Source organism: Chelonia mydas, chromosome 6 (genome assembly GCF_015237465.2).
Source record: "Chelonia mydas isolate rCheMyd1 chromosome 6, rCheMyd1.pri.v2, whole genome shotgun sequence".
In the NCBI taxonomy this organism is placed as follows: domain Eukaryota; kingdom Metazoa; phylum Chordata; order Testudines; family Cheloniidae; genus Chelonia; species Chelonia mydas.
The window spans coordinates 22,746,757-22,774,717 of NC_051246.2; the positions used below are offsets into that span (position 1 = coordinate 22,746,757).

Below are 27,961 nucleotides of genomic sequence, written 5' to 3' on the forward strand. Positions count from 1 at the left end.
GCTAAGGCTCTGCTTGAGAGAACAGGCATGTGGGCTATTTTAAATTAGACCTAATATAACACGGTAGAAAATAGTTACAAAGTTGAAGCTGCCTACAGCTAGGACAAAACCAAACCTATAGGGTCTTCAGCAATATGGCCACTCTCACCTGCCTTGAGCAACAGATCTGCTTCTGCCTTCAGTCACTATAAACAGGGTAAGAATTCTGAAGGCTTTCCATGCAAAGAAGGAGAATAAATAGTACAGACTGGACATCCTAGAGTTTGTTTAGGTCAGATCTTAGAATGCCCAGATAAATACACAGAATTCTTCCTTTGGGGAAAGTTTGCACAATACTAAATGAAATACTATATGATCCCACATTTAACTGAGTACTGATGTTTACCAGGCAATGAGACTGGATTAGTTGGTGTAACAAAAACTCAGAAAGAGCTCATTATAAAACAGTATTCATGACAAAACAGGCTCTAGAAATGTAAAAAAATCTCCTTGTCATAGATGGATAGATAAAAAGGAGTAGCAACAAAGTTGCCTTATATGAGAGAGCCAAATATATACATCTTGTAGGATAACAAAACAAAACAAAAAAATCTTTGAAGAAACCTGAAACTCCCCCTCCTGAAATATCTAGACACAAGAAGAAAGGATTGAATCTTATGTTTACATTAATTTAATAAAACAGATCAAAAACTAATTATATATGTTACAGTTAAGCTGAGCAACGATTGTAATAAAGTTATATGGTTAATACAAATTGTGACAGAAATACTTTAACAAAATAATTTGTTACATTGTATTTTGTTTAACAATACTGTATCAACTTACTGAAAGTGAAAATAATATTTTAAACTTGTGTTGTAACGTCAAGAAGCTATTTTGACTCTGAGCTAGTTGCTCCACTGAAGTCAACACCGCCATGTTAAGTTACGCCAGCTGAGGATCTGGGCTCTTTTCTAGTTACTACACCTTTAATTTACAAGTTAGTTACAGCCAGAGTACAGACTGAGCCAAACAAGCAAACTGGATAGCCTTTCATTAAAAGGCTGTTCACACTGTGCTTAATCTATTTTGTTGTTATAGCCCCTGGATTTTTTATTCAATAAAAGTAATTTTAGTTAACTGAAGCTACAAGATTGGCTTATATGGTATCAAAAGATATTAGAAATTATCTTGCAATGAGAATGGGGCCCTTTGAAATAGTCAAGCAAGCTTGTGAAAGAAGAGGGCCACTTTGGGGAAGAACAGAGACGAAGACGTTAAAAAGACCATTTATGGGAAAATAGGGCTATTCCCACTTTTATGGAAAAGATGGAAAATTCTAAAGTTTACGTAAAAAGCCAGCAGCAATATTTTTATGCCAACAACACTGAAAACTGCAAAAAGAAAAGATGCATTTTCCAGAACTGAGAGAGATATAGGCAGCTGAACATTGTTGATAAAAAGGAACCCAATCTTGGGAGGAGATGGGGAGACAGCTGTGGCGTTTGAGTGTGGGACCCTACCGGGACCAGGGTTTAATCACAATTAGCCGACAATGCCGAACACGCTATGCCACGATCTACTCTCTTCACAATCACATTTGAATGTCATTGAACTGAGTCATGTGGACAAGCCACAAAAGAAACGTTCAACATTCTGAGAGTGCAGCTCTGCCTACGTCACACGGAGGAAGGAAGGGCCACACTACAAGGAAGGATGGCAACAGGAGTCATTATGATAAGACAACAGCAAACCGGAGTGCCAGAGTGGTAGTAAAAGCGGACATGCAACTCTGGCTTGTCATGCACCACAGCAGGGGAAGCCATTCAGGAGAAGGAAGCCTGAAAGGATGAGGAGAAAGAACCAATTCTAAAAAATGCCTCACTGAATTGAGACGCCTTGTGATTTATACCACTTCTCGGAACTGTTTGCAATACAGAGGAAGAGGGACAAATGGCTCCCCCTATCGGAGACGCAACATAAGCCATGAACGTATCAGCTTGGCTTTCTCCTGACATTTTAAACTACTTTTAAGTCAACAAAACAACCCAGTAAGAGTTTCACCCAGGGACCCTCCGAGGAGGGAGAAGAGAGGAGAGCTTCTTGAAAGGAACCCTCAGTGATGAGTTCGTGACTTGGAGATTAGAACACTTTTGTTTCCAAAGGGGGAGATCATAAGTTTGACGTTTTAAATACAAGCATTAAATTCAGCACTGTTGTGATTCAGCATAGCAATGAAAGGGTCAGGCTGCAAACAGAAAATTACCCAACATTCCTAACTTCAAAACTGAGACAACTCTGGTCATGTTTGCTGCCTTTCCAACAGCCTGTTTGCCACTCTTGGATTGTAGTGGTAACTGATCCAAACTATGCTTTGCTCTGAAGAGAGGTGTAGAATATGTATGTTTATAAAATGTCTCTTAAGAAAAGAGAAAGGAGAATTTGCTTTTCAGGACTTTAATCATTCATGTCAGAAAGTAACTTAAATAAGGACTTGAAGACTTAACAAGGTAGACCTAAGATAGGCATGCAGTTTGGGTAACTGCATGAGTGAAAGGCTAATTAGATGCAATTACACATGCATTTTAAATCTTTACATCAAGACTGGAATTTTTTCTAAAAGGTACGGTATAGCTCAAGCAGACATTATAGGCTTGATGCAGAAATTACTGGGCGTAATTCTATGGCCTGTGTTATGCAGAAGGTCAGCTTAGATGACAATCATGGCCCCCTCTGTTCAGAAAAGTCATATATCTTTAAGGTGAGAATTCCATATATAACTTGTCTGAAAATTTAACCCAATTGTTCAGTCTTGTGATGTAAAGATATTTACCAAAAAAACCTACCCTACCCATCCCCCACCAAATCTAAAAAAGCTGATTTTAATACAATAAAAGCATTGTGTTGGCTACCGAGGATAAAATATTACTCTATAATAAGTTACTGTGCTTAAATAATTAGTACATCTTTTTAGTCAAGTCAGCCTCTTTGAACTTTTTTTATTACAGCATTTGCTTCTAATAGAATCCACATTCCATAAACTGTTCAAATCCCAGATATAGTTACGGGTGGCATTCCACTCCAAATCCTTTTTTCAGTTGTTCATAACTTTGCTAAAATCGTTCCTTTTGGGCATCAAACTTATCATACCTGGAAACCAGATTTCAAATACTTTTCAAGCATTGCACATTGTGCTTTTACAATTCCGTTTTGGTGGCTTGGTGTGATGCGGAGGGGGGAGAAAGGAGGGGAGGGGGGCTAGGGGGAAATCATACCCTCGCAAAAGTTTCAGGTGACTGGGGCTTTGTTTTAGCTTTTAAACGTGGTTTTTCCTTTTAAAAACATAAAAAGAAAACGCGTTCTTGTATTGGTTTCAGAGTAGCAGCCGTGTTAGTCTGTATTCAGAAAAAGAAAGGAGTACTTGTGGCACCTTAGAGACTAACCAATTTATTTCAGCATAAGCTGTCGTGAGCTACAGCTCACTTCATCGGATGCATTCAGTGGAAAATACAGTGAGGAGATTTATATACATAGAGAACATGAAAAAATGGGTGTTTATCATGCACACTGTAAGGAGAGTGATCACTTAAGATGAGCTATTACCAGCAGGAAAGTGTGGGGGGGAAAAAACAAAACCTTTTGTAGTGATAATCAAGGTGGGCCATTTCCAGCAGTTAACAAGAACGTCTGAGGAACAGTTCGGGGGGGGGGGGGGGGATAAACAAGGCTGAACTTTGTGACTTTGTCCTCACCCATAACTATTTCACATTTGGGGACAATGTATACCTTCAAATCAGCAGCACTGCTATGGGTACCCGCATGGCCCCACAGTATGCCAACATTTTTATGGCTGACTTAGAACAACGCCTCCTCAGCTCTCGTCCCCTAATGACACTACTCTACTTGCGCTATATTGATGACATCTTCATCATTTGGACCCATGGAAAAGAAGCCCTTGAGGAATTCCACCATGATTTCAACAATTTCCATCCCACCAACCACCTCAGCCTGGACCAGTCCACACAAGAGATCCACTTCCTGGACACTACGGTGCTAATAAGCGATGGTCACATAAACACCACCCTATACCGGAAACCTACTGATGTCTATTCCTACCTACATGCCTCCAGCTTTCACCCAGACCACACCACACGATCCACTGTCTACAGCCAAGCTCTACGATACAACCGCATTTGCTCCAACCCCTCAGACAGAGACAAACACCTACAAAGTAAAAACTATTTCCCCTTGTTTACTCCCCTCCCCCCCCCCCTCCTCAGACGTTCTTGTTAACTGCTGGAAATGGCCCACTTGATTATCACGACAGAAGGTTTTCTTTCCCCCTCTCCCCACTCTCCTGCTGGTAATAGCTCATCTTAAGTGATCACTCTCCTTACAGTGTGCATGATAAACACCCATTTTTTCATGTTCTGTGTGTATATAAATCTCCTCACTGTATTTTCCACTGAATGCATCCGATGAAGTGAGCTGTAGCTCACGACAGCTTATGCTGAAATAAATTGGTTAGTCTCTAATGTGCCACAAGTACTCCTTTTCTTTTTGTTCTTGTATTGCAGACTCTTCTACACTGCGGTTCTCTGGCGCTATGAAGCACTTGTCATGCTGTCAATGAATAAACAGAACACCATACACAAACAAAGAAAAACAGGCTTTCATTCTTTTATGCCTGGAGTGAGGCAACACCAGAGCAGCAAACACCACTTTAAGCAGCTATACTTTCCTGGAGAGCTTCTTATGCTCAGTGTCAGAGTTCCAAACTCTCCCCACACTTTATATTTATTATGATTAATAAAAGGCATCCACCACAGAGTTGGAATCTTTTTATGATTTTTTGATTTACCAAATAATGTAACCGTATAGACCTGGAAGGATAAGAGAACAACCAGGCTACAAGTACAACACAATACTGAAAGGAAAAACAAGAGAATAATAAACATTTCACCTCCTGACTCAGCAGAATAGCAACAGTTATCGATGCACCACAGTATTAATCCAAAAGTTATCAGAGTCTCACTGCATATATGCCATATCTTGTGGTTCTCTATTTTACTCCCATTTCTGTAACATCCATTATTGTCTTGTACTTTACCCCACTGGCTTTGACTGTGATATTTGGGACAGGGGCATCCACATTTTTTTAATCTGTTTAGTAACATCAGCATGAGCAGCATACACAGCATTTTCTCAATAGAAAGTAGTGACAAAGAACCTAACATAAGTTAATCACAACTTATCCTACCCTTTTGTTGTGACATTACAACCTCACCCACAATTCCAGAATGGCAACGTAAGAAAATGGACATTCTAAAGCCAAAAATTGCAAGCACTCATATAGCACTTTACATGGACAAAGTATTGAACAGCCATTAACTAGTTAATCCTCATTGGACCTCTGTAAGGTAGGTAGGTAAAGCTGCATTATCCCCATTTTACAGAAAGGTAAAAACAAATTTGAAGTAGTTTGCTCAGGCAATTCAGTGGCAGAGCTCCCACTTGAACTCAGGATCTACCAATTCCCAACCCTGGGCTCATTCGTCCCAGACAATACTGTCTCAGCAAAGAACTGCAGAACCCATAGTTCTCACATATATGTATATTCTCCTAATCCCAAAGGGTAAAATCTTTAAGGGTGCTTAAGTGACTTAGGAGCCTGTGGGTTTGTCTACATGGGAAAACTTACCAGCGTAGCTATAGAGTACAACTACATGTCCATAGCTATGTCATATATCTCCCCATGCAAACACGGTCTTTCAGGATTTAGAGTACCCTTTTTATCCAAAAAGTACCATTTAAAGTGATTGGGACTTCCAGTCTTAAGTGACTTTGGCACTTCTGAAATTTTTACCAAAACTAACAAGGGACAAAACGGAGACATGGGTAATTCTTTCACATCCGCTGTTCCTGGTACTACCCTTATCTACTCCAAGAATCCATGCAAGGAACAAAAAGTCAGCTTCTTGCCACCAACGAGTTAATTAGTAAGAGTGGAAAGAGTAGCACGTGGATGTTGGCATATAGCAGACAGGATCACAAAAGATGCAGAGTTTGGAAAAGAAATAATCCATAAAACTGAACCAAAAGGCCACATTCTTATGCAAAATCAAATTTCCTGTTCCCATCCAAATTTTTTGCCCCCTTTTGAGAGAAAATCCTTGACAGAGTGTCTGGCCCAACAATGGAAAGGTACAAGCATAGTCTAAAAAGTCAGTTATATTTTGCCATTAGCCAAAGTGCCAAACGCACACGGGCTTGGTTTACCGCTGCCAAAAACAAATCTATAGGAGTGTTTAAAAAAAAAAAATCTGTCCTGAACATTCAAAGCAATGGTTTTAAATCTTTCTGACACTGCAAGGGGAAAAATAAAAAGTCTTTCAGCAGCTCCAAGAATTACCTTGGAAGCATTTCAAATACAGCAGGAAGAGTTAATGAAAATGGCCTTTCAACCCTTGACACTTGGGTTCAAATCCTGCCTTACTTCACAAGCAAAAGGAGTTTGTTGAGCTTACCGTAATGCCAGTGGATAGTAGTAACCAGCATCAGAAAATGATTGCACTACCGCGCACAGTTCTATGATAGAAGCGAGTCTTTCAGTCCAGGACTGAGGTTCATTGGCTGAACTGTGCATGCAAGAAGCTAGCACTAAGCGCTATTTCTTGGCTCTAGCTAGTAATGTTAATCTCTCATTTTTATAAATATCAAATTCACTTTTTATCAGTCAAACTTCCTGAATAATACAATCAAGATTTTCCAACAAACTGTGTGACTTACAGTTTACTGAAACACAGCTACCGTTGTACTATTAGTCCCCACCTATTGCCTCTGAAGTAAACCTCATGTGTGGCCTCTCACAGCTAACTTTGGAATTTCACCCTGCGATCTCTCTCTAGTTTCTTACTTAGATAATTTTCTCTAGTCCACATTGTCTAAGAGAGCAAATTTCACAAGACTTCTGGCACAAAGCCTTGCCTTACTTTTTTAAATTAAACATAATGCATGAAAACACGAATGAGGCAGAGTGATGAAAATTTCCTAGCATAATTACCTCATACATCTCGCCACAAAGAGCTGTCCCAGAGGGAAGAAAGGAACTATTCATCTTCAGCAGTAGAGAAATGGCATTACTGGTTTAAATCTTAATTTGGCATTTTTCTGTATGGATCATTCCATTATAACTAATTAAATCTGAGGTTGGCACAGTGGCTTAACTGCAGAGTAACACAAAGACCTAGATTCAAGCAACTATCCTGCCACATGAGATCCCAAAACATGTCAAAAGCATTGTTCTTTAGGATATAGCCAAAAGGTAACAGCTGAGTTGCCCCTCCATCACAGCAGCAACTACTGGCCAATGAATACAAGGGAACAAACCTCCACCTTTAAGTCCATTGCCCAGCTGAGAAAAACTTGGTCCTGCAATGGCTTCCCTCTAACGGGCCTCAGTTCAGAAAAGCACACATAAGCACTCTGCAGTGCCACTGAAGATGGAATACTGACACAAAGTGTGATAGAAGCCTCTGCATAGACCACGCAGAAGGGTTCTGTGAATCGTTAGTAGTCAGCGGGCCACAAATTGAGAACCACAGCCTAAACCGCTCCTCAGAATTACGCAGATATTTCTACACCTCCCACACTGGCAATAAACTAAAGGGAATCATTGGCCTCTACTTCTGCTATGGCAGAAGCATGCCATTTTTTTATTTTTTTTTTTTTTGGCAAAGATAGATGCAACACAGCCTAACTGTGTGGGTACTTATATGTGTAGCATCCCATAGTACCTGGTGGCGCAATTTATTCCCAGCGCCCCTGCGAATCATTACCATTCCCATTTTACAAGAGGAAAGCTTTGGTCCAAACGGGTGACTCTGAGAGGTGCTGAGCATTTGCAGCTCTCATGAACATTGGTTAGAGACACAGGTGCTCAGGGCTTCTGAAAATCAGGCACAAACATGGTCTTCTAAATTTGTGAACACTGAGCCCCTTCACTCCCCAGTTCCAGAAAATTACACCAATCAAGCCCCTCTTCAACCCTGGTGTGTTATTAAGGGCCCTACTCAAACTAGTTATTTAGCATGATTTCAAACAGTAAGGCCCTCAGTCAGAGTCCATATGTAGACTTTCCACATATGATCCTTCCTCTCCTCCTGTTCATGTTTTCAAGAGCAACAAACTAGTTATCAGTGGCATCTGAATTAGCACCCATTGACTTGAATAGGGTCATTCACACTTCAGCACTTACATGTCAGACTCTCTGCAAACTCAGGCAGATATTACTGCATGTGTTATACTTTCAAGCGTTTCAGTGCAACCATAATAGCTAGAGACTTTTGTTTTTAACAAAAACTGAGACTTCCGGAGAACATTTGGAAGGTCCGTCTGTGCCCTGTTGACTAAGCCTTTACATACTCTGTTCCTATGCTGGGAAGCATGCCCCACATTTTAGGAAACCCTAGATCAAGGCCCTGTCTACACATTAAACTTAACTTGGAATAAGGTAGGGTGTGAATTTAAAGAGGATTAACTATTCCTGATTAATTTGGAAGGAGAACATCCACACATGGAGTTAATCAGGAATAGTTATTTCAGAATAACTTTCTGTGTAGACAAACTGTAAGTGATATGACCAAGATTACACAGGAAATATGTAGCAGAGGCAGGAACTGAATCCAGATCTCTTAAATCCCAGTCCAATGCCTTACCTACAAGATACCTAGTTTCCCTTCATACATACTAGACAGAAGGCCCTGCACTTGAAATGCAGACTTGTGTTTTATAAGTGAACAAACAGAATGGTATGGGAGTTATTTCCAAGAATTGGTGCAGCTGTTTTCCAACTATATATATTACTCCATCCATACCCAAAGAGCTGAGCATGTTGTTTATGGACTCATAGCATCCTTATCTTAAGCATTTTTACCTAGATCTGAGCACCCCAAACAGACCCTCTTTATTCAACGCTTAATACTGAACTATTAAACAGCCAACGCTGCTACTGTAGAAAGAGACAAGACGAGCCTTACCTGCTTTACAGGTCTTGCCATCATCTTCCAGCTGCACTCCAGTAGGACAGGCACAGCTGTAGAAGGGGTCTCTGGGAGACAGCAGGCAGAGGTGAGAACAGCCACCATTGTTTTCTTCGCAGGGAGTATGAACTTCAAGAAATCACAAGAACTGGGATTTATTTTACTTCTCTATAGAGTGACAAAGTCCAACTAGACCACTATGTACTGCAATCCATACCTGCCATACAGACATCACCACTCCCATCCAGTTGTGCCCAGCCTTAGCACTAAGGGACAAATGAGCTATAAAGCTACAGTTTTTCAAAAGAGACTGGCGATTGTGGGTGCCTCTATTCCTAGGTGCCCAACTTGAGATAATTAAAGGGGCCTGATTTTCAAAGGGCAGGTGCTCAGCATTTTCTGAATACCAGGTTCCTTAAATGTGTTTTCCATTGGGCACAAAATAATCAAGGCACCTAGCAAAGCCATTTTGGCAAATTAAAAGAAAGTTTTTCTATAACCAAACAGCATTATATGGGGAGAAGGACTCTTGAGGGGGGAATGGAGGTTGCTACATTGTGGTAGTAGTGAAAAATCTTTTCAGACCCAAAATCTTTCACAAAGGTGTAGCATTCTAGCATCTCCAAACTTCTGACGCAGTGGGGGAAAACAGAGCAATGTCTTGCATTTTCATTCATTTTAGGAAAAGAGGCTACAAATGTCTGAACCTTTCCCTCTCCCTCTCTTGCCCTGCCACCACTTTTTAAAACAGTTTTGAAAATGCAAATGCAATAAATTGAAAAAAATCTCTGAATTTTAACTGGAATACGTAAGACCATAAGAGATACAAACCCTCTATTTAAATAATTCCAGAGAACGTTGCCATGTTTGAATGATTGCAAGCTGCCCATGACTGCCCAGGAATCACCCACATCACACACAAAATAGTGTATGTGCGTGTGCGCGCATGCGAGCACAGATATATAATTTGCAGCTATGCACAGCTCAATCCATCAAGTTCTCTGAGGTTTTTTTAAGCTGTTAATAAAAGAGCTGGGGTGATTTGGTTTGTTTCTTGCTTCCACTGAGAGCCATGCAAAAGAAGAGGGGGAGGAATCTGAACCTGATCCCAGTGAAGTCAATGGCATCTGAGCTATTTACAGCAGATGCTATTTCCCTATGCACCACGTTTTCCTTGCTACTGATCCAGAAATACTGTGACCCAAGGGTGGGACATTCCCTCAGTTCAGAGAAATGACAAGAATTCAGCACACACACACACTCCCATCTGGAGCTCTGGGATTTGCGATGGTACTACACATACCTCACAACCTCCACTGAAATCTTACACCTGTTTCTCAACTAAGCAGATCCCAAATTCCTTTTATTTACTTCAAGCCTGTTTACAGCCTTCCTAAAACTACCTTAAAAAACACAGCATTACATTCAGGGAACAAACCTTTCAGTTTGGTTAAATTTAAGAGTAAACCCAGAAGGCAGAGCTTCTGGTGAAGATACATAATACTTATCCCCAGGGCTAAATTACACACATATTTCCCTTCTGGTCCGATTCAATCTGTGCCCTATGTACTTTGCTCCACCTCCCGCAACTGGCTCCCGGAACTACCATTCCCAGGACAACACTGGAAGAACATAGGCTAACAGCTCTGCGAAACACAACACATACAGTGGGGCATATTCTCCTCTCCATCCTTTGCACAGAACTCCCAGTGATGATATTGATGGGAATTCCATGCATACAGTATAAAGGTAAGAATATGAGCCCCAATGTTTGTTTCATACAGCAGCCCAGATCTTTCCCTTATGCCCATTCTAGAGCCCTAAAGTGGTGATGTTAACTCATGAAATTGTGGTCACAAATTGGCAATAACCTAGAATCAAATCCGCCCTGTAAAAAAAACCAACAACCACCCTCTAATTCCTTATACCATAAGGAATACAATGTGTTACATTCCTTCTATTGTTTTTTGTTTGTTTTTTTAAATTAAATGACTTTTTAAAATAAGATGGACGGAGCTAACATTTCCTGCCATTAATCTCCAGATACCAGACCTTAAAATCCTAACAAAGGGCACAGGATAAAATGAGCTTACTGGTCTTACCCCAGGGCCTTACCTTTGTTTGGATAAAAGTTTCTAACAAGCCTCATCTACACTAGAGATTTTTCCAGTGTAACATTTAAGCAATGTGTCATATAGACTTGCTACAGGCAGGATGAGTGGACATGGTGTTTAAATATATTGTTGGTTGCCTGGAGCCTTGTCTACACTAGCATTCAGCAGTGACTGTGGGAAATGTTGGGCAAAAAACCTGAGTATAGACATACAGTACTCTTTGGTGAACCAGTGTGAATGAAGGAAAAAAATGTTTTAAGAACACATTCTGTCCAGATTAAATCCTGCTTTGGCCCTACTCTCACTTGCCAGCCAAATTCTCTTTGAAACCACTGCAGCAGGCATCACATTTGAAGGAAATTTAAAGCAAGCAAATAAGCTTATGAGGCTGAATTTAAACATCATGAAGGAGCAAAGTGCAAAAACAAAAAGGTTTTGCTTTGCAGCTCCTATTTAATCAAGTTATCCTCCCAACACCCCTCTATGGTAGGTTAAAATAAGTTTCACCTTCATTTTCTAGATGGGGATAAGAGGGAAATGTTTATCCAGAGCCACCTAGCAAGACAGTGGCAGAGGATTAGAACTCAGTGAGCGCCTAGCCTCCAATCCCACATTCAGTCCACAAGTTACACGTGACTTCCAAATAGTGAAGTTGGTCCACCATGGCTACTCTTAGGCATCAGAAACTGGTGTGGCCTCACACAAAGGGATTCTCCTCAGATTTTTAATTTATACCAAGAATGATGAACCTGATGGTGCACACAGCCAACTGACCTGAAGTCAATGGGATTTTTACCTACATAGCACTGAAGGACTGGCTCCAGAATGTTTACGAGCTGCTTTGCTGCCAGTCTGACACCCACACTACATATTCCCACAGGTGAGATGCCTGTGAAGTCCTTAAATTTATATGACTAGGTCTATATGTCCCAGATCTAGAAGAGCAACTAACATATGTAACTAAGCTCATGAGTATCCCCCACTGACCTGAATGGGGCAACTCACATATTTAAAATTACGCCATTGCTTAATTGTTCTGCTGGACCTTGGTCTATGTTACCAAAATGTAACATAATTCAACCTGGGATTTTTGAAGAAGGCTAAAGGAACAAAGTACCCAATCCCTATTAAATTTCCAGAAAAGTTTAGCGTCTAATTTATTTATGACCCTTTGAAGCTATCAGGATCTAATTCACACAACATTTTTATTAGTATCATTTTTCTCCACCAAATAATAATAATATTTATACAGTGTGTTAGAGAGATTACAGAAAAACCTGAAACATACAGTATGGCTGCCGCTCCGGGCTCAAGACCTGGATATCCATTGGTGAGTAAAGTGCATTCAGTATTTCTCTCTTTTTCTCTCCGGTCCTTTTGTCACAGGCATGAATGGAGCGAGTCTGCCAATCTGTCCAATACAACGTCTCTCCAGACAACGTCAGCGCAAATGGGTGAGTGAGACTCCCTTCCACAACCTTTTGCCTAAGGTGTGAAATAGGAGAGAGAACACGAAACATTAATAACATTGATTCTGTAAATCACCAGACAGACAGGTATCTGGGCTTTTTAAAAGTCACATTTTTATTTTTTATATATAGCGGGAATTTTTAAAAGTCACACTTTTTATATATAAACCCTTATGTTTTACAATAGCCTCTGCTGTTAATCTGCCTTCCGTTCATTGCTTCCAACTCAAATCCAAAAAACGTTATCCACCTCATTTTAAACATGGTCATTATGGTAGACTCCAGAAAAATGTTTCCAAAGTTTTCCAAAACTGTGATACCAGAATGTAAATTAAGCAGATATTTGACAGAATACCAGCTTGACTCTCTTTAAGCATACATATTTAATGACCCCAGTTTATGCCATGTAAAATATTCCAGGACATCATAACGGAGGGCACCTTACAAATGTATGCAATAAAAATTTATGCCAGATTTGTAAATGGAAAGTTAGACTATGACTGCTTCATAGCAGTCAAGCTGGGAATATGCTAGGAAATCAAGAAACAAAAATATATTGTGTTTCATAGCAACAAGAGCTCTGATTCAGTAACAAACTGACCCCTGCAAGGCAACGTCAAGGTTCTCTAACGTAGCTGAACAAATGTCCGAAAGTTGAATCCTAGAAGAAATGGAGACTGCAGAACACTCCTTGTTATTAAAATGCTAATTATTATTTTTGTCCTCATGCCACATCTGGCATCACTGCCCAGGTCTATGCCATCAACTTCCAGTTCTTCTTTTGTCTCTTTATCAAGGCCCCACTCTCTTCATTACATCAAAGAAATAACTGAGGCAAGTGCCGAGACGTTCTCTTTTTAAATTATCCCACACCATCACTTCCCATCAAGAACAGTTTCTTCAGATCATCAACAGATTACACTCCTCAGAGAAATTTTTGGATATCAGAGCAAGAACATCTGTGCTGAATCTCACAAAATCATGGGTCATCATTGATGGCATCTGGTATGACATTTTCGGGTGCTAATAAGAGCAAGTGTCTTCACAATGTGAAGACCCACCTCATCTCAGGATTAGGAGAAAGAATCATTACTACTATTTCTCAAAACCTCTTACCCACTGGAGCTTCACTAATTTCCTAATCTCCTCTCAAACTGAATTATATCCTTGGGAACGAATCTTTTAATGCTGGAAGTGCTGGTTACTATTGAGAATGGCTTTCTAAGAGTTCTGTACACTTTTTTTCCTCTATTAACTGTGGTTTAAACGGAAATAAGAGTGATTTATTCCTTGAGGATTTTTCTTGATCAATAGCTTTGTGGATTTTTCTTATATTTCTAAGTAAATATTTTACACACACACACGCACGCACACACTAGTGAGAGGCCTCCTTTATACTGGACTTTTGATATTCGCCATTTACTTTGCATTAAAGTTCTTAGGCCTACAATAAGAAGAGGTTATTCACCTGGTGTAGTAACTGTGGTTCTTCGAGATGTGTCCTTCTGTGGGTGCTCCATTTCAGGTGCACATGTGCCTCTTGAGCCCTTGATCAGAGATTTTCTGTTAGCAGTGTCCATTTGGCCTGTACATGCACTCTATATAACTTTGTGCCATATACCCAGGGTATATAGAGCTGCATGGGTGAACTGTCCTCAGCTCCTTCTCTACCTGAACATCCAACAAAGAACCGTCCAAAGCAGAGAGAGGGTAGTGGATCACCCACAGCAACACACATCTAAAAGAACCAGAGTTACTGCACAACAGGGGTAACCTTCCTCTTCTAGTAGCATCCCTATGGGTGCTCCACTTCAAGAGACTCCCGAGCAGCATCCTCACAGGGAGGAGAGAGCTTTGGAAGCAAGTCCAAGACTGAAGACAATACAGCAGAACCAAGCACCACATCAGATCTGATGGCGTGGACCAAGGCACACTGTTTAGAAAAAGCATGCACTGAGACCCATGTAACAGCTCTGCATACCTCAGACTCAGGAATGTTTTTGAGTAAAGCTCTGGAAGTTGCCTGTGATCTGGTAGAGTGTGCTACTATCCTTTGGGGGAGGTAGAACACTGACTGCATCATAACAAGGAATGATCTACCCAGAGATCCACCTCCAAAGTCTCTGTGTAGAGATTGCAGACTCATTGGATCTTTCTGAGATCGAGACAAGCAGCCTAGGTGATTTCCGAAATTGCTTGGTCCTATCTACATAAAAGGCCAATGCCCATCTCACATAAGTATGAAAAGAGGTCTCCCATTGCGACTAATGTGGTTTAAGGAAAAAATCTGGTACAAGAATGGCCTAGTTAAGATGAAAATCCAACAGCCCTTTGGGTAAGAATTTAGGGTGTGGCCATAAAGAGCACCTTGTCCTTGAAAATACCATAAATGAGGGGGGGTTCCCATCTAGGCCCCCGTCTCCCCCAACCCTGGTGGCCGATGTGGTAGCTACTAGAAAGGCCGGCTTCATAGATAAGTGAAGCAAGAAGCAAATTGACATAGATACCTCAAGAGACCTCCATTTGAACCTAAGTATCAGGTTGAGATCCCAAGAAGGAGTAGGACCCTTAACCTGCGGGTAAAGGGTCCCTAAACCCTTAATAAGTCTTGAGGACTTGAGGAGCAAATATGGAAAACCTTTCTAGTGGGGGCTGAAATGCTGATATTACAGCCAGATGAACCTTAATAGAGCTAATTTTTTCACGTCCAGTAGGTAATACAAGATGGTTGCGAGTGAAGAGGATACAGGCACAGGACAGTGACACCAGTAGTTGAACCTTTTCCATTTCTGAAGGTAAGTAATTCGAGTTGATTCCCTCCTACTATTTAGTAATACCTGTTGTACTCCTGTGGACCAGGTGGATTCTAATCCTGTGAACCATCTAGGAGCCATGCTTGGAGGTGGGGGACCCCTAAGGATGAGGTGAGCCAAGAACTTGAGACTTTATGAATTTGTTCAGTCTTCTCAGATCTAAGATCGGTCTCCATTCTCCATCCCTCTTTAGCATGAGAAAATACTTTGAGTAAAACCCTTTCCCCCTGTGACGAGAGAGAGTACACTTTTTAACTCAGTATAGCCTCATGAGAGGGGGCCCCTGAAATAAAGTGGGTGGTACAGCCCAATGTTACAAGCTCCAGGACCCAATTGTCCATTGTAATATGCCACCAAGACTGTTTGAAATGGGAAAGGTGGTCTCCAAAAGACAGAATATGGGTGGGTGAATGGTTGCAGCTTGCAAATTAGAGGTGAGGGAAGAACTGAACCTTTGACAAACCCGCCAAAATTATTGTTTCAATTATGACTGGGTACTCACAGAAGGAGGGTGAGGAGCTCTCCTCCTCTGGAACCTGTCTCTCTTTCTAGTGGGTTCGGTGGTTTCGTGAAATCCAGAGAACTGGGCAGGGTGCAATCTATGGGCAGTATGAGATCTGCTAAATCTCCTCTTGTTCATAGAGGTGTATATAGTGTGACAGGGTCGGGCCGGATGGCTACAGGAGAGTAATAGAAGGCAGATATATTAGCCCCAGGTTACGTAGGTCCCTTTTCCTGAGTAAGGTAACTGGGAAGGTGACAGAACAATCAGGAACCTTCTGGAGACAATTAATACAGGCAGGCTGATTAGAACACCTGCAGCCAATCAAGAAGCTGCTAGAATCAATTAAGGCAGGCTAATCAGGGCACCTGGGTTTAAAAAGGAGCTCACTTCAGTTTGTGGTGTGCGTGTAAGGAACTGAGAGCAAGAGGCAATAGGAGCTGAGAGTGAGAACGCATACTGTTGGAGGACTGAGGAGTACAAGCATTATCAGACAGCAGGAGGAAGGTCCTATGGTGAGGATAAAGAAGGTGTTGGGAGGAGGCCATGGGGAAGTAGCCTCGGGAGTTGTAGCTGTCGCACAGCTGTTCCAGGAGGCACTCTAGACAGCTGCATTCCACAGGGCCCTGGGCTGGAACCCGGGGTAGAGGTGGGCCCGGGTTCCCCCCAAACCTTCCAACTCCTGGTCAGACACAGGAGGAGTTGACCTGGACTGTGGGTTCAGGAAAATGGCCAAACTGAGGGCTTCTGTGAAGCTCCAAGGTGAGCAAATCCGCCAATAAGCGCAAGACCCACCAAGGTAGATGAGGAACTTTGTCACAATAGCCAGAGATCTCCGGATGGCCTGGAACTCCTTCAGTATTGGAAAAACTCATCTGCAGTCCCAGAGAAGAGCTTCCAACCACCACATAACAGAAGGTCCTCAACAATATTCTGAACCTCTCTTGGGAACCATGACACCCTGCACATAACAACGGCACTGGAGATAAGTCTCGTGGTGGTGTCCACAGCATTCTGGCTAATAACTGACCCTCCACGATGATGGCCTGAAAGTGTTTTCTATGCTCCTGTGGAAGGGCTGCAAACTTACTGTAATTCGTGAAGTCACACTTGGCCATGATCACCTGATGGTTTGAGATCTGAAACTGGAGAGTTATCGATGAGTAAGCTTTTTGTCCAAAAAGATATAGCCTCTTCTGATCCTTATCATAAGGGGAAGACCTAGAGTAATGCTGTTGACCCCTCTCATTTACAGCATCACTACCAGGGTATGAGATTGGTTGGGGGGGACAAAAATCCTGAGTCCCTGAGAGAAACATAATATTTTTTATCTGCCTGCTTGCAAGTTGGCAGGACAGTGACAGGAGTTTGCCGCATAGTCTTTGCAGCATCTAGGAGAGCTTCATTAATGGGTAGCTCAAGCCAGGTGGGTAGTGCCGACTGCAGAATGTCTAGAAGCTTGTGTTGTGAGTCTTTAGCCTCCCCAAGGGGTATCCAAGAGTGTCAGCCATGCTCTTCACAAGGTCCTGGAATTGGCGAAAATCATCGGCCATTGATGGTGGTGGAGGCATGACTGCCTCATCCAGAGACAAGGATGAAATAGAAGTTTTGAGGGGTGGCTTCCTTATCTGCCTTCAGCCCCAGCTATACAAAGGTCTTCTCATGTTGGGGGTTTGGTAGAAGAGACGGTGTAACTATAGCCCCTTGGCGCAATGGAGCTGCAGGTTTGGCAAATGGCTGCCAATACGCTGCCCAAGGATCCCAGTATGGCCACTGGGGGGGCCATATGGGATAGGGAGTGGCAGCCAGGATCCCACCACTCCTCTCACAGACAAGGATCCTTGTCAAAATATGGGTTCTTATGCTAATGCGTAGGGTAACCCAATACTTATAAAGAGGAGACTGACTGAATGTCTCCTTCATCCTCCTCAATGTCCTCCAAAGGGGAGGCCCCAGGAGGAAAAGGTGGAGAATCTTGCGGTACCAGGGAGCAATGGCAATCCAGCGGCTGGATCTTGGCACCAAGAGTCATTCAGTACCCAGAAGCAGTGGGGACTCCAATTCGTCCAAAACTGACTGGTCCCTGGAATAGCAAAATTCCTGTGGTACCAGGTGGGTCAGTACTGATGCAACAATTGAGGTGGACAGTACCATGGATCTGGAGCGCGTAGGCACCGGGGCCAAAGGTGTCTTGGTGCTTCGATTGTGCCTGTACCGACAATGCTGAGTGAGAAGGCACCGATGGAAAGTCTAATGTAGATGATGCCAATCTAGAGGATATCTGGGCCTCCCTATCTTTCATAGGTGGTAGCAGGGGCCTGCTGGAGGCTTGCTTTCCCAAAGCGCTCCGGGATCTCCCAGCCCTGCCACTACTGGAAGAAGGGTCCTTTGCCTTCATGGTACTGAACTGAGAGATGCCTCTGGCACCAGAGATGTGGCAGGAGATAGGGACCTTTTGGGAGCTAGCTCCTTGTGGTGGGAGACCGAGCTCCTCCTCTTTGGAGCTTTCCCTGAGTCCTCCGAAGTCTTCTCCCTCTTAGGGGAGACCAAGCCAAAGGGGCACTGGATCTGTCTGGAGGCTGATGTACACTAGGGAGATCTCCTGACCTGACTCGGACATAGGTTGAAGAGAGCACTCCCTCAACAGAAGACTCAAATTTAGTTTCCCAATTCTTCCATGCTCCAGATTTGAGAGCTACACAAAAGTTACCCTTTTGGGCAATATGGGACTCTCCCAAGCAATGGATATACCCTTAAAGAGTGGCTGTTGCTGACTGGGATAGCCTCCCAACAGCATTTGAAATCTGGTGAGCCCAGCCTGCCCAGACAAATTCCCGTGAAAAAAAGGAGAGGGGAAAAAAACCAAACCTCTCACTATTATCTAACTAATTCTGCACTAACAAAAACTAACGCTAACTAGAAACACCAAACTAACTAAAAACAACTGTAGAACATGCCATGACATGCACTACAGCTCCTTCTCAGGCCAAGGCGGTAGAGAAGGGACGGAGGGTGATTTGTCCGAGTAGCTCTGTATACTCTTGGTGTTCGGCACAAGGTTTTATAGAGCAGGCTGAACAGAGGCTGCTAATGGAAAATCTCCAATCAGGAGCTTGAGAGGCGCATGGGTACCTGATGTGGAGAAGGATGGACTGGAACCCACACAACTGAGAAGTTTGGAGCTGCTTCCAAACTTGGTGTTTCCGGCCAGTTCTAACTCAGAAACTTAAGTTCTGATCCTGTAACACACACTCTTCAGGGAAACCCCCTGCTCATGTGTGGAGCCCCATTCACTTTCATAGGGCTATTGCTCTGAATCAAGCAATCAACTGCATATAGTTCATTGCAGGATCTGAGCCCTATTCATCATTCTGCAGTGCTTTCCCTCATTTTACATGTCTCTCGTTGAATTGATCTCACATTGCTTCCAGTTTTCCTTAACCTCTAGATAAATATTATAGCCCCAATCATGGCGACAGATGAATCCTATTTTAATTAAACATTTTTTTTTTTGGAGGTATGCCACTGATTTGGAATGAGCAGAACTGCAAACCACAAAATGTAATTTTACAACACATCTTTTGTAATCAAGAGATCCCAAAAGTTTATGCACACAGTAACAACTTGGTGAATTTCAAAGCTCAGCAGTTTTTGGTGCAGGGACATTTTCTTAGTAAGTGGAAAGCAAGTATGACAAATTTCCAGCTTGTTAAAAAAAACCCAAGTCTTAATTGCTTACTTCTTGTGTTGTGAAAAAATGACTCTCTTCAAACTACAAAAACAATCCAGATCAAAGTAACATTGGTTAATATATACATTCAGAATCTTCCAGATAGAACTTTGAAAGTTCACAGAAGTGAGACGTTCCCCAAGGAAGGGAAAAACAGAAGAAAATATTTCTTGTAATGAAAGGCTTGTCTTCACTTAAAGCGCTGCAGCTGCTCTGCTGTAGTGTTTAGTGAAGACGCTACCTACGCCAATAGGAGAGCTTCTCCCATGGCTGTAGGCACTCCACCCCGCTGAGCAGTGGTAGCTATGTCGATGGGAGAAGCCCTCCCATTGACCTAGCACTGTCTACACCTGGAGTTAGGTCAGTATAACTACATCGCTCAGGGGTGTGGATTTTCCATACCCCTGAACGACATAGTTATACCAATGTAAGTTTGTGATGTAGACGACCGCTAAGAGTCAGACCTTCATTTGTACCATTTGTGTGCAGGAAGTAGGGGAGAGAAGAGAGGTTAACACTGATGGAAGACCATCCTGTTTTAGTGTCATAAACATAAGCTAAATTTTCATAACTGTTTTGAAAAATCACATACAAATTTTTACATACACCTATTTGTATATGCAAAGCTCATTTTATGCACTTACATTAGGTAAGTATTTGCACATGCATATGCAATGGTCACTGTATGCAAAACTTTTATGTGCAGTTTTGGAGGTAGAGTTAAGGCTGCTTTGAAAATCTGACTCTGTAAACAATCAGCAAGTGATTTCTCATAGTAATAAATCACTAAAGGAATAAAGAAAAACCTAACCTTTGGTATTCTTACCTTCACTTTCCACCCTTTGCTGTAATGCCTTTCCTAGTAAGGATGATGTCTGAACTTGTGTAACTTTCTAGTTCTGGAGCATTTGTATTGAACTATGCACTGTCCGTAGTTTTTATTATTTCCATCCCTTATACAACAGGTCCCCCCCCCGGATTATGTGCCTCGAACAACTGAGTTCTGTATGACTTACTTTCAAACTGAAGCCTGCTAACACACAGACAGATCACTCCAGTAATTTTAAATCCACTACACAGAATGCAAATGACTGGTTTATTTGAATTGTGAAGTGATAGGGCCTTGGGGGGAGGGAAGGGATTTGTAGTACTGAAGGATTTATTTCTTGACAAATTTCAGGTGAAATTTATTTTGTTTTGTTAAAAATAAACAATATTCAGGAATAAACCAGACCAATGCTATTTCAATGTCTCTTCTACAATTATGTTCAATTTTGAACTGCAGTATAAATCTAACTGGTCACCAGATGCCAAAGAGTTTACTTCATCAGTTTTTGATTTTCTAAATAAATTTATCAGTGGGGAAAAATTAAACAAAAATCCCATAAATATGCACTATAAAGATCAAGATCAACACTCATGGAATTTGATAAAAAATAATATACCACAGGCCTAACATTCTAGGAAGGAGAATTTATCATACAAATGGCAGTAATATAAATTATTTATAGCAGACTGAAATTCTGACACTAACTTTACTATACAGTGGACTAGTGCCTTTATTCAGCTGCATGGACTCAAGGATTTTCCAGAAATGTGCATTACATTGGGCTACCCTGACACCTGGTGCATATTCATGCTCTCCAAGACCAGCTACTAAAGTGTGCAATGCAGGCGTATTGTTGAGCTAAACGGATTTCACATCCAGAGCGGGGCACAAATTAATTCAATATCTGTATTAAAATGCCATTTCATTTATGGTACAATATAACTGGAAAAAGAAACCATGTGCTAAGCTGTCACAAGACAATTTGGACAGAGTTCCTTTGAAATGGAAGGCCCTATTTGGATATGAGCATTCAGGATACTCGCTGCCTTTCTCCTCCATAATATAAGCGAATTAAACACTACTTACTAATTATTGTCTGAACATCCTTACACATGAATAATTTGGAGTGAAGTCAATGGGAGTTGTGTGCACAAGGGAACCACAGGATCATATTTAAAATTGAGAAATAACCAAAATAACCTCTTTTAAAAAACAAACCATTTCAGATACATTAAATTGTGCAGAATGTCAGTTCATAGTGAGATAGCACATGCCCTAAAAACTCTGAATCAGCTACAAGTCTTTGAAATATTATCCCATATCTGAAAAGTTTCCCTCCCTCATCACTACCTCTGCAGCTCCCTCTGTGTTACTAACTTTGTGATTATTATTACTATTAATAGCAGCACACAGCTCTTTTAAAGCCTTTTGCATCAGTAAATCTCAAAGCGTTTTAACAAAGATGGTCAGTATCACTGCCCCTATTTCACAGATGGGAAACCTGAGATGCGGTATACCTTTCTCTAAAGCACTCTGGAATACAGTTCACATGAAAGATGTACTACATTTTATTTTATATTATAGTGGTATAAAAAGAGGTGCATAATACAAAATCTATCTGTATTTTTAACAGGTTGGATAACTGGCTTCATAAGAGGGAATTTTTGGTTATCTGAAATACACGAATCATGTATATTATACAGATGTACCTATAATTTCTATTTTGCCCTCGCGTTTTTTCTCCCATTGGGATAGCAGTTGTTACCAACTTGAGCCTCCGTTCTGCTATGTTTTAACATTAGACCCGTGGCCCAATCAACACACAGCCGCAGCCCAAGTGACATCCTCAGGGTCATACAGGGGGTGTGTGGGTGTGTGGAACCACTGCATTAGACAGTTTACATCTCCAGGATGCTTTCCTTTAGAGCAGGGGTCTCAAACACGCAGCGGGCGTGGGGCTGTTTTCTGCAGCCCACCAGCTCCCTGCGGCCCCCCCGGTCCCCCAGCACTTACCTAGAGCGGCTCTGGCCCGGTGAGCACCGGGGGCAGAGCCCCGCTCTGAGAAGCGGCCAGGACCTGGTGGAGGAGGGGCACAGGGGTCTGTGTGTTGCCCTGGCTGCACCTCCAGGTACCTCCCCCGGAGCTCCCGTTGGCCGCGGTTCCCCATTCCTGGCCAATGGGAGCTTCTAGGGAGGTACGTGGAGGAGCAGCCAGGGCAACACACAGACCCCTGTGGGCCCCCCCCCAGGTCCCGGCCGCTTCCCAGAGCGGCGTGGGGGCAGGGTAGGCAGGCAGGGAGCCTGCTTGGTGCACGCCGGGCCAGACCTGCCCCCTGAACCCCTCCTGCGGCCGAACCCCCTGCTACACCCCACACCCCTCCTGCACGCCCTGGGAGCAGGGAAGGGGCAGAGTTGGGGTGGGGATTTCAGGAAAGGGGTTCGAATGGGGCCAGGGGCGGGGCCTCACGGAAGGGGTGGAGTGGGGGCAGGGCCAGAGCAGCGGGGGGAGGTGTGGTCAGTGGTGCGGCCCTCGGGCCAATGTACTTGCCCTCATGTAGCCCTCGTGGTCATTTGAGTTTGAGCCCCCTGCTTTAGAGCAATGGCCACAATGTCAACATCGCAAGTGGGGTTTCAGGACAGAGAGAAGATTCAAGCCGGACGATGGAATTCTGAATGCTTATGGTCCCTTCATTTTGAACAAACGCTGTGCATGTGTTTAACATTCAGTATGAGGAGCACACACACAGCTTCCCATACATGCAGACAGTGCATTAGGTGGTGTTGGCATTTAGGATCTGTGGGAAAGATTTTCAAAGGTACAAAGGGGAGTCGGGTGCCCTATTGCCCCTTTTGCCTTTAAAAATAATTCTCCCTTTATTGTAGTAATATTAAATAATTTAAAAATTAAAAAGGCCAAACAAATTAAGTTCACAGGAAGATTTACTTCTGTCATGCTCTCCTCACCAGAAGGATATCTGACTGTTTAATAAAGCACTTCTTGGATACCAAAGTTTGAGGTCTAAATAACAGGATAAGGTCCTTTTAAATTAATTCGGATTATTTCAATCACACCAGATGGCGTTTTGTTAATCTGGCAGATGTACATGTGGCTACATCTTAAAGCCACTGGGAGACTGAAACTGGTGCAGAATGCAGTGGGTTGCTTATTGAGTGGGGCATCTTGCTGGAAGCCTATGACACCAGTGGACCAGGATCTGCATTTGGTCTCTGGGTGGATTTTAAAGTGTTGGTTACAATCTATAAAGCCCTAACAAGCCCGGGACCAGCCTCCCTGAGGGATTACCTCACTCCCCATGGCAGACAACCACAGTTGTGGTCAGCAGGGAAGCTCTAGTAGGATCCCCTTTGTAATACAACAGATGGGGTGACTGGCAGGGCATTCTTTATGATGGCTCAGAGCTTCTGGAACCTGCTCCCAACACTTAGTCCAAAACAGCACAAACTTGATTACTGGGCATGCTGCAGAAGACACTTGTTCAACAGAGTGTTTGGAGAAGGCTGAGGGATGTTCCCAATAATGCTGAAGGGGTGGAATGGATTTCTGTAGGTGGCTAGCTGGCTGAGTTCCTGTTAAAATAATTATTTTAACACTGCTGGAACTTTACTATATCTTTAATGATGTGGTAAGGCACCTGGAGCCTTGGATAGGCATCTGTAATCATTTTAAAATATATAGATGTGCCTAGAGCAGAAAAATTATACTGTGGGGGAAGGCTGTAACTGGCCTACAGTAGAATGCTGATGCAAATATTCTAATTATTCTTTAACAAAAATAGAACCAGTCATATGAATGCCAGGAATTAATACATATTCACATGCAGGCTAATGATAAAGGTTAGCAAGATTAATAAGGTAGATATACACAGTTATAAATGACTAGTGAAAAAAGCACTAGCATAAATGCTAGTTATGAAAATGCAAACATGCACGCATACACGCAAGTGCACACACCCTTCTCACAAACTGATACAGACCAACAGGAAACGTACCTAAAGGAACCATCCAGATTCGCTCTATGAATGAAACTCAGCTTTGCATCAGCCCAGTACAGCTTCTGCTCATCAAGATCTATTGTGAGTCCATTAGGCCAATAAATGTCTGAATCAACAATTATTTTTCGAGTGCTGCTATCCATTCCTGCCCGTTCTATTCTGGGTGTTTCTCCCCAGTCCGTCCAATACATGTACCTAAAAAAAAAAAAAAAAAGAGAGTGTGTTAAGAAGTTAAAATGCTCACTCATTGAAAGTAGCAATCACGTCTGAAGTTTAAAGTGTTATTTTTAATATTACTGTACAGTGGCATAATTACACAAATACCCCAAAGCTTTTACTAAACAAACACACACACAAACTTAAACCGAAATTCCAGTGGTTCCAACAAGTTCCTGCAATAGGACAATGTATTTCATAAACTTTCCACATTGTATGAGAGATTACCATTCATCTCTCAATCTTAGAGTAGAGTCGGAACGTCAAAAGCATGTACAACTGTGTGCCTCATTCGCAGGCTCAACTACTGCAACTGCATGTACTAATCACATTTACACATGCAAGCGACCAACTGTGCATCCGGCTGGCCAATTAGCTCATATAATTATAGTAACTGCGCTCAAATTTTTGCAAGTCTGTGGACCACAAGGAAAGAATGAAGGTAAATGGTGGTGTTCTTTTAAATAAATAAACTGAATGTTTCTGTATACTAGCTACATCTCATTTTAAAATTTTGGTTTATAACAGTCAGTTCTTTCTTTCTTTCTTTTTTTTTTTTTTCATACCCAGGCTTGAGTTCAGGATTCTGGTTTTCCTCAGTTAGCAGCTTATGATTTTGCTATCACCTAAAGCACTATGAAGCAAAGAAAGCAAACCCTTGCTCTGTGTTATCAGCATCAGCCAGGTCACCCCAACAGCACAGAATCTGGAATACAGACATCACCAGGTGAAAGCTCTCTTAGTTCACCTCATATTTATATTTAACTTTTAATTCTATGTGCATAAATCTGAAAGAATATACAAGAAGCAAGAAACATTTCCCTTCCCTCACAGCTAAGATGGGACCTTAAATCATCAGAGTTATACTCAAAACAATGAGGAGTCTGGTGGCACCTTAAAGACTAACAGATTTATTTGGGCATAAGCTTTTGTGGGTAAAAAACCCCCACTTTTTCAGATGCCTGGAGAAGTGGGTTTTTTACCCACGAAAGCTTATGCCCAAATAAATCTGTTAGTTTTTAAGGTGCCATCAGACTCCTTGTTGTTTTTATGGATACAGACTGACTAACAAGGCTACCCCTTTGATACAAAGTTATATTGATAGTACCAGCCGTGCCTTCCCTCACCCACAAGTGTGGCCACATTCATTCTGGTGTAAGAGTGCTTTTTAAAAAAAACCCAAACAACAACAACAAAAAAAACCAATCTTATATCACTTTAGTAAGGGATTCAAGCTAACCCAAAAATGCCATTCTATATACTGGAATAAAGGTGTCCACAATGGGGAAGAGAGGGTTATACCAACATAACTGGTAAAACTCTCAGGTAGACAGGGCCTTCGTCTGAGTTCACCATCTGCAAAACGGGACTAATCATACTCCCTTCTCTCCTACCCCTTGTCTTTCTTGTTTATTCAGTCTGCAAGCTCCTCAGGGGAAGGATTGTCTCACAGTAGGTGTATTTAAAACACCTAGCATAATTGGCCCCTATATTTTGGGAAGGGCCTCTAAATACCGAACAGCAGCAAATGTTTCAGTTTACAACTAGTTAAATAAACATCTAATCTAGTGTAGTATCCAGGGAGTTGAACCGTTTTCCAACTATAGGTATAGAAAATTATAACAATGTTTGATTCAACGTAATAAATTCAATGTAATAAAACAAAAACAAAAAACCATTGAAGCTAGCTGCTGTATCACAGGGGACACAACAAACCACTGGAGAAAGAAACATGGGGTATAAATTTGATTTATAAGGCACCTTTGGTGAAGTGTGCCCAAGGCATTTAAATAGCAATCATAAAGTGTGCCAAATTAGAAATAAATTCAAGCATGAATTTAATATGCTGGGTATAATCTGAAGTTGCAACAGGATAGATACACTTTGAAACACAATGCTGGTTTCAAAAGCAGCACAGTCATTGGAGCAACCATCCATTTATGATTTGTAGCAAATGCCATTTGTTCAAATAAGTAATAAAAAATTGCCTATTAAATGTCACATTTTCAAAGATTCAAGATAATAAAGTGAAGTCTTAGAAACCTAAGTCTTAGGAGGCAACACAGAAAACCACGTTTTCAAGCAGGTGCCATTTTCTTACCATTTCATTGACATTTAAACAAGTTTTCTATTCACAATCCTGTCTAGAGGACTTAAAAGTAATTCAGTAACTGTTGAGCAGCATTTATCTTAGAACAAAGAGAAAAGAGATCACGGGAGGGTAAGTGGGGGAGGCAGACTGGCCTTCCCTTGGTTTTGTTTTCCCAAGTGCATACATTCAGACAACTCATGTCTTTCTGTGTTAGTCTCCCGGTCAGAAATAATCAATTATATTTGCAGCTGAAACATGTCACGAAGAAAGGCTTGAATGCAGGGGGGAAATAGGAAGTTTCAAAATTCCCAAAAGTTAAAGAGTAAAAATTAGGGCTGTCAATTAATCTCAGTTAACTCAGGCAATTAACTCAAAAAAATTAAATCATTAATCGCAGTTTTAATTGCGCTGTTAAACAACAGAATACCAATTGAAATGTATCAAATATTTTTGGATGTTTTTCTACATTTTCAAATGTATTGATTTCAATTACGACACAAAATACAAAGTGTACAGTGCTCACTTTAGATTATTTTTATTACAAATATTTGCACTGTAAAAATGAAACAAAAGAAACAGTATTTTTCAGTTCACCTCATACAAGTACTGTAGTGCAATCTCTTTTATCATGAAAATGCAACTTACAAATGTAGATTATTTTGTCACATAACTGCACTCAAAAACAAAATAATGTAAAATTTTAGATCCTACAAGTCCACTCAGTCCTACTTCTTGTTCAGCCAATCACAAAGACAAACAAGTTTGTTTACATTTATGGGAGACAGCACTGCCCACTTCTTATTTACAATGTCACTTGAAAGTGAGAACAGGTGTTCACATGGCACTTTTGTAGCCAGCACTGCAAGGTATTTACATGCTAGATATGCTAAACATTTGTAGGCCCCTTCATGCTTCAGCCGCCATTCCAGAGGACATGCTTCCATACTGATGACACTCGTTGAAAAAATAATGCGTTAGTTAAATTTCTGACTGAACGCCTTGGGGCAGAAATGTATGTCTCCTGCTTGGTTTTACCCACATTCTGCCATATATTTCATGTTATAGCAGTCTCGGATGATGACTCAGCACACGTTCATTTTAACAACACTTTCACTGCAGATTTGACAAAATGCAAAGAAGGTACCAATGTGAGATTTATAAAGA

The 27,961-nt window shown here is 41.7% G+C and overlaps 1 protein-coding gene and 1 long non-coding RNA gene across 3 annotated transcripts in view; one reads left to right on the plus strand and one right to left on the minus strand.

Annotated features, from left to right (window-relative positions):
* LRP5 (LDL receptor related protein 5) overlaps positions 1-27,961 on the minus strand; it is a 247,483-nt gene that overhangs the window by 145,634 nt on the left and 73,888 nt on the right. For both annotated transcript variants that reach the window (XM_037899525.2, XM_037899524.2), the window contains exons 3-5: positions 24,487-24,684; positions 12,423-12,619; positions 9,018-9,149 (exon numbers count right to left, since the gene is read on the minus strand). In XM_037899525.2, coding sequence (XP_037755453.1) covers positions 9,018-9,149; positions 12,423-12,619; positions 24,487-24,684 — 527 coding nt within the window. The remainder of the gene's footprint in view (positions 1-9,017; positions 9,150-12,422; positions 12,620-24,486; positions 24,685-27,961) is intronic.
* On the plus strand, positions 23,482-27,943 carry LOC122466215. The gene is made up of 3 exons (XR_006291568.1): positions 23,482-23,493; positions 23,575-23,576; positions 27,698-27,943. It is a non-coding gene; the product is annotated as an uncharacterized LOC122466215 (long non-coding RNA).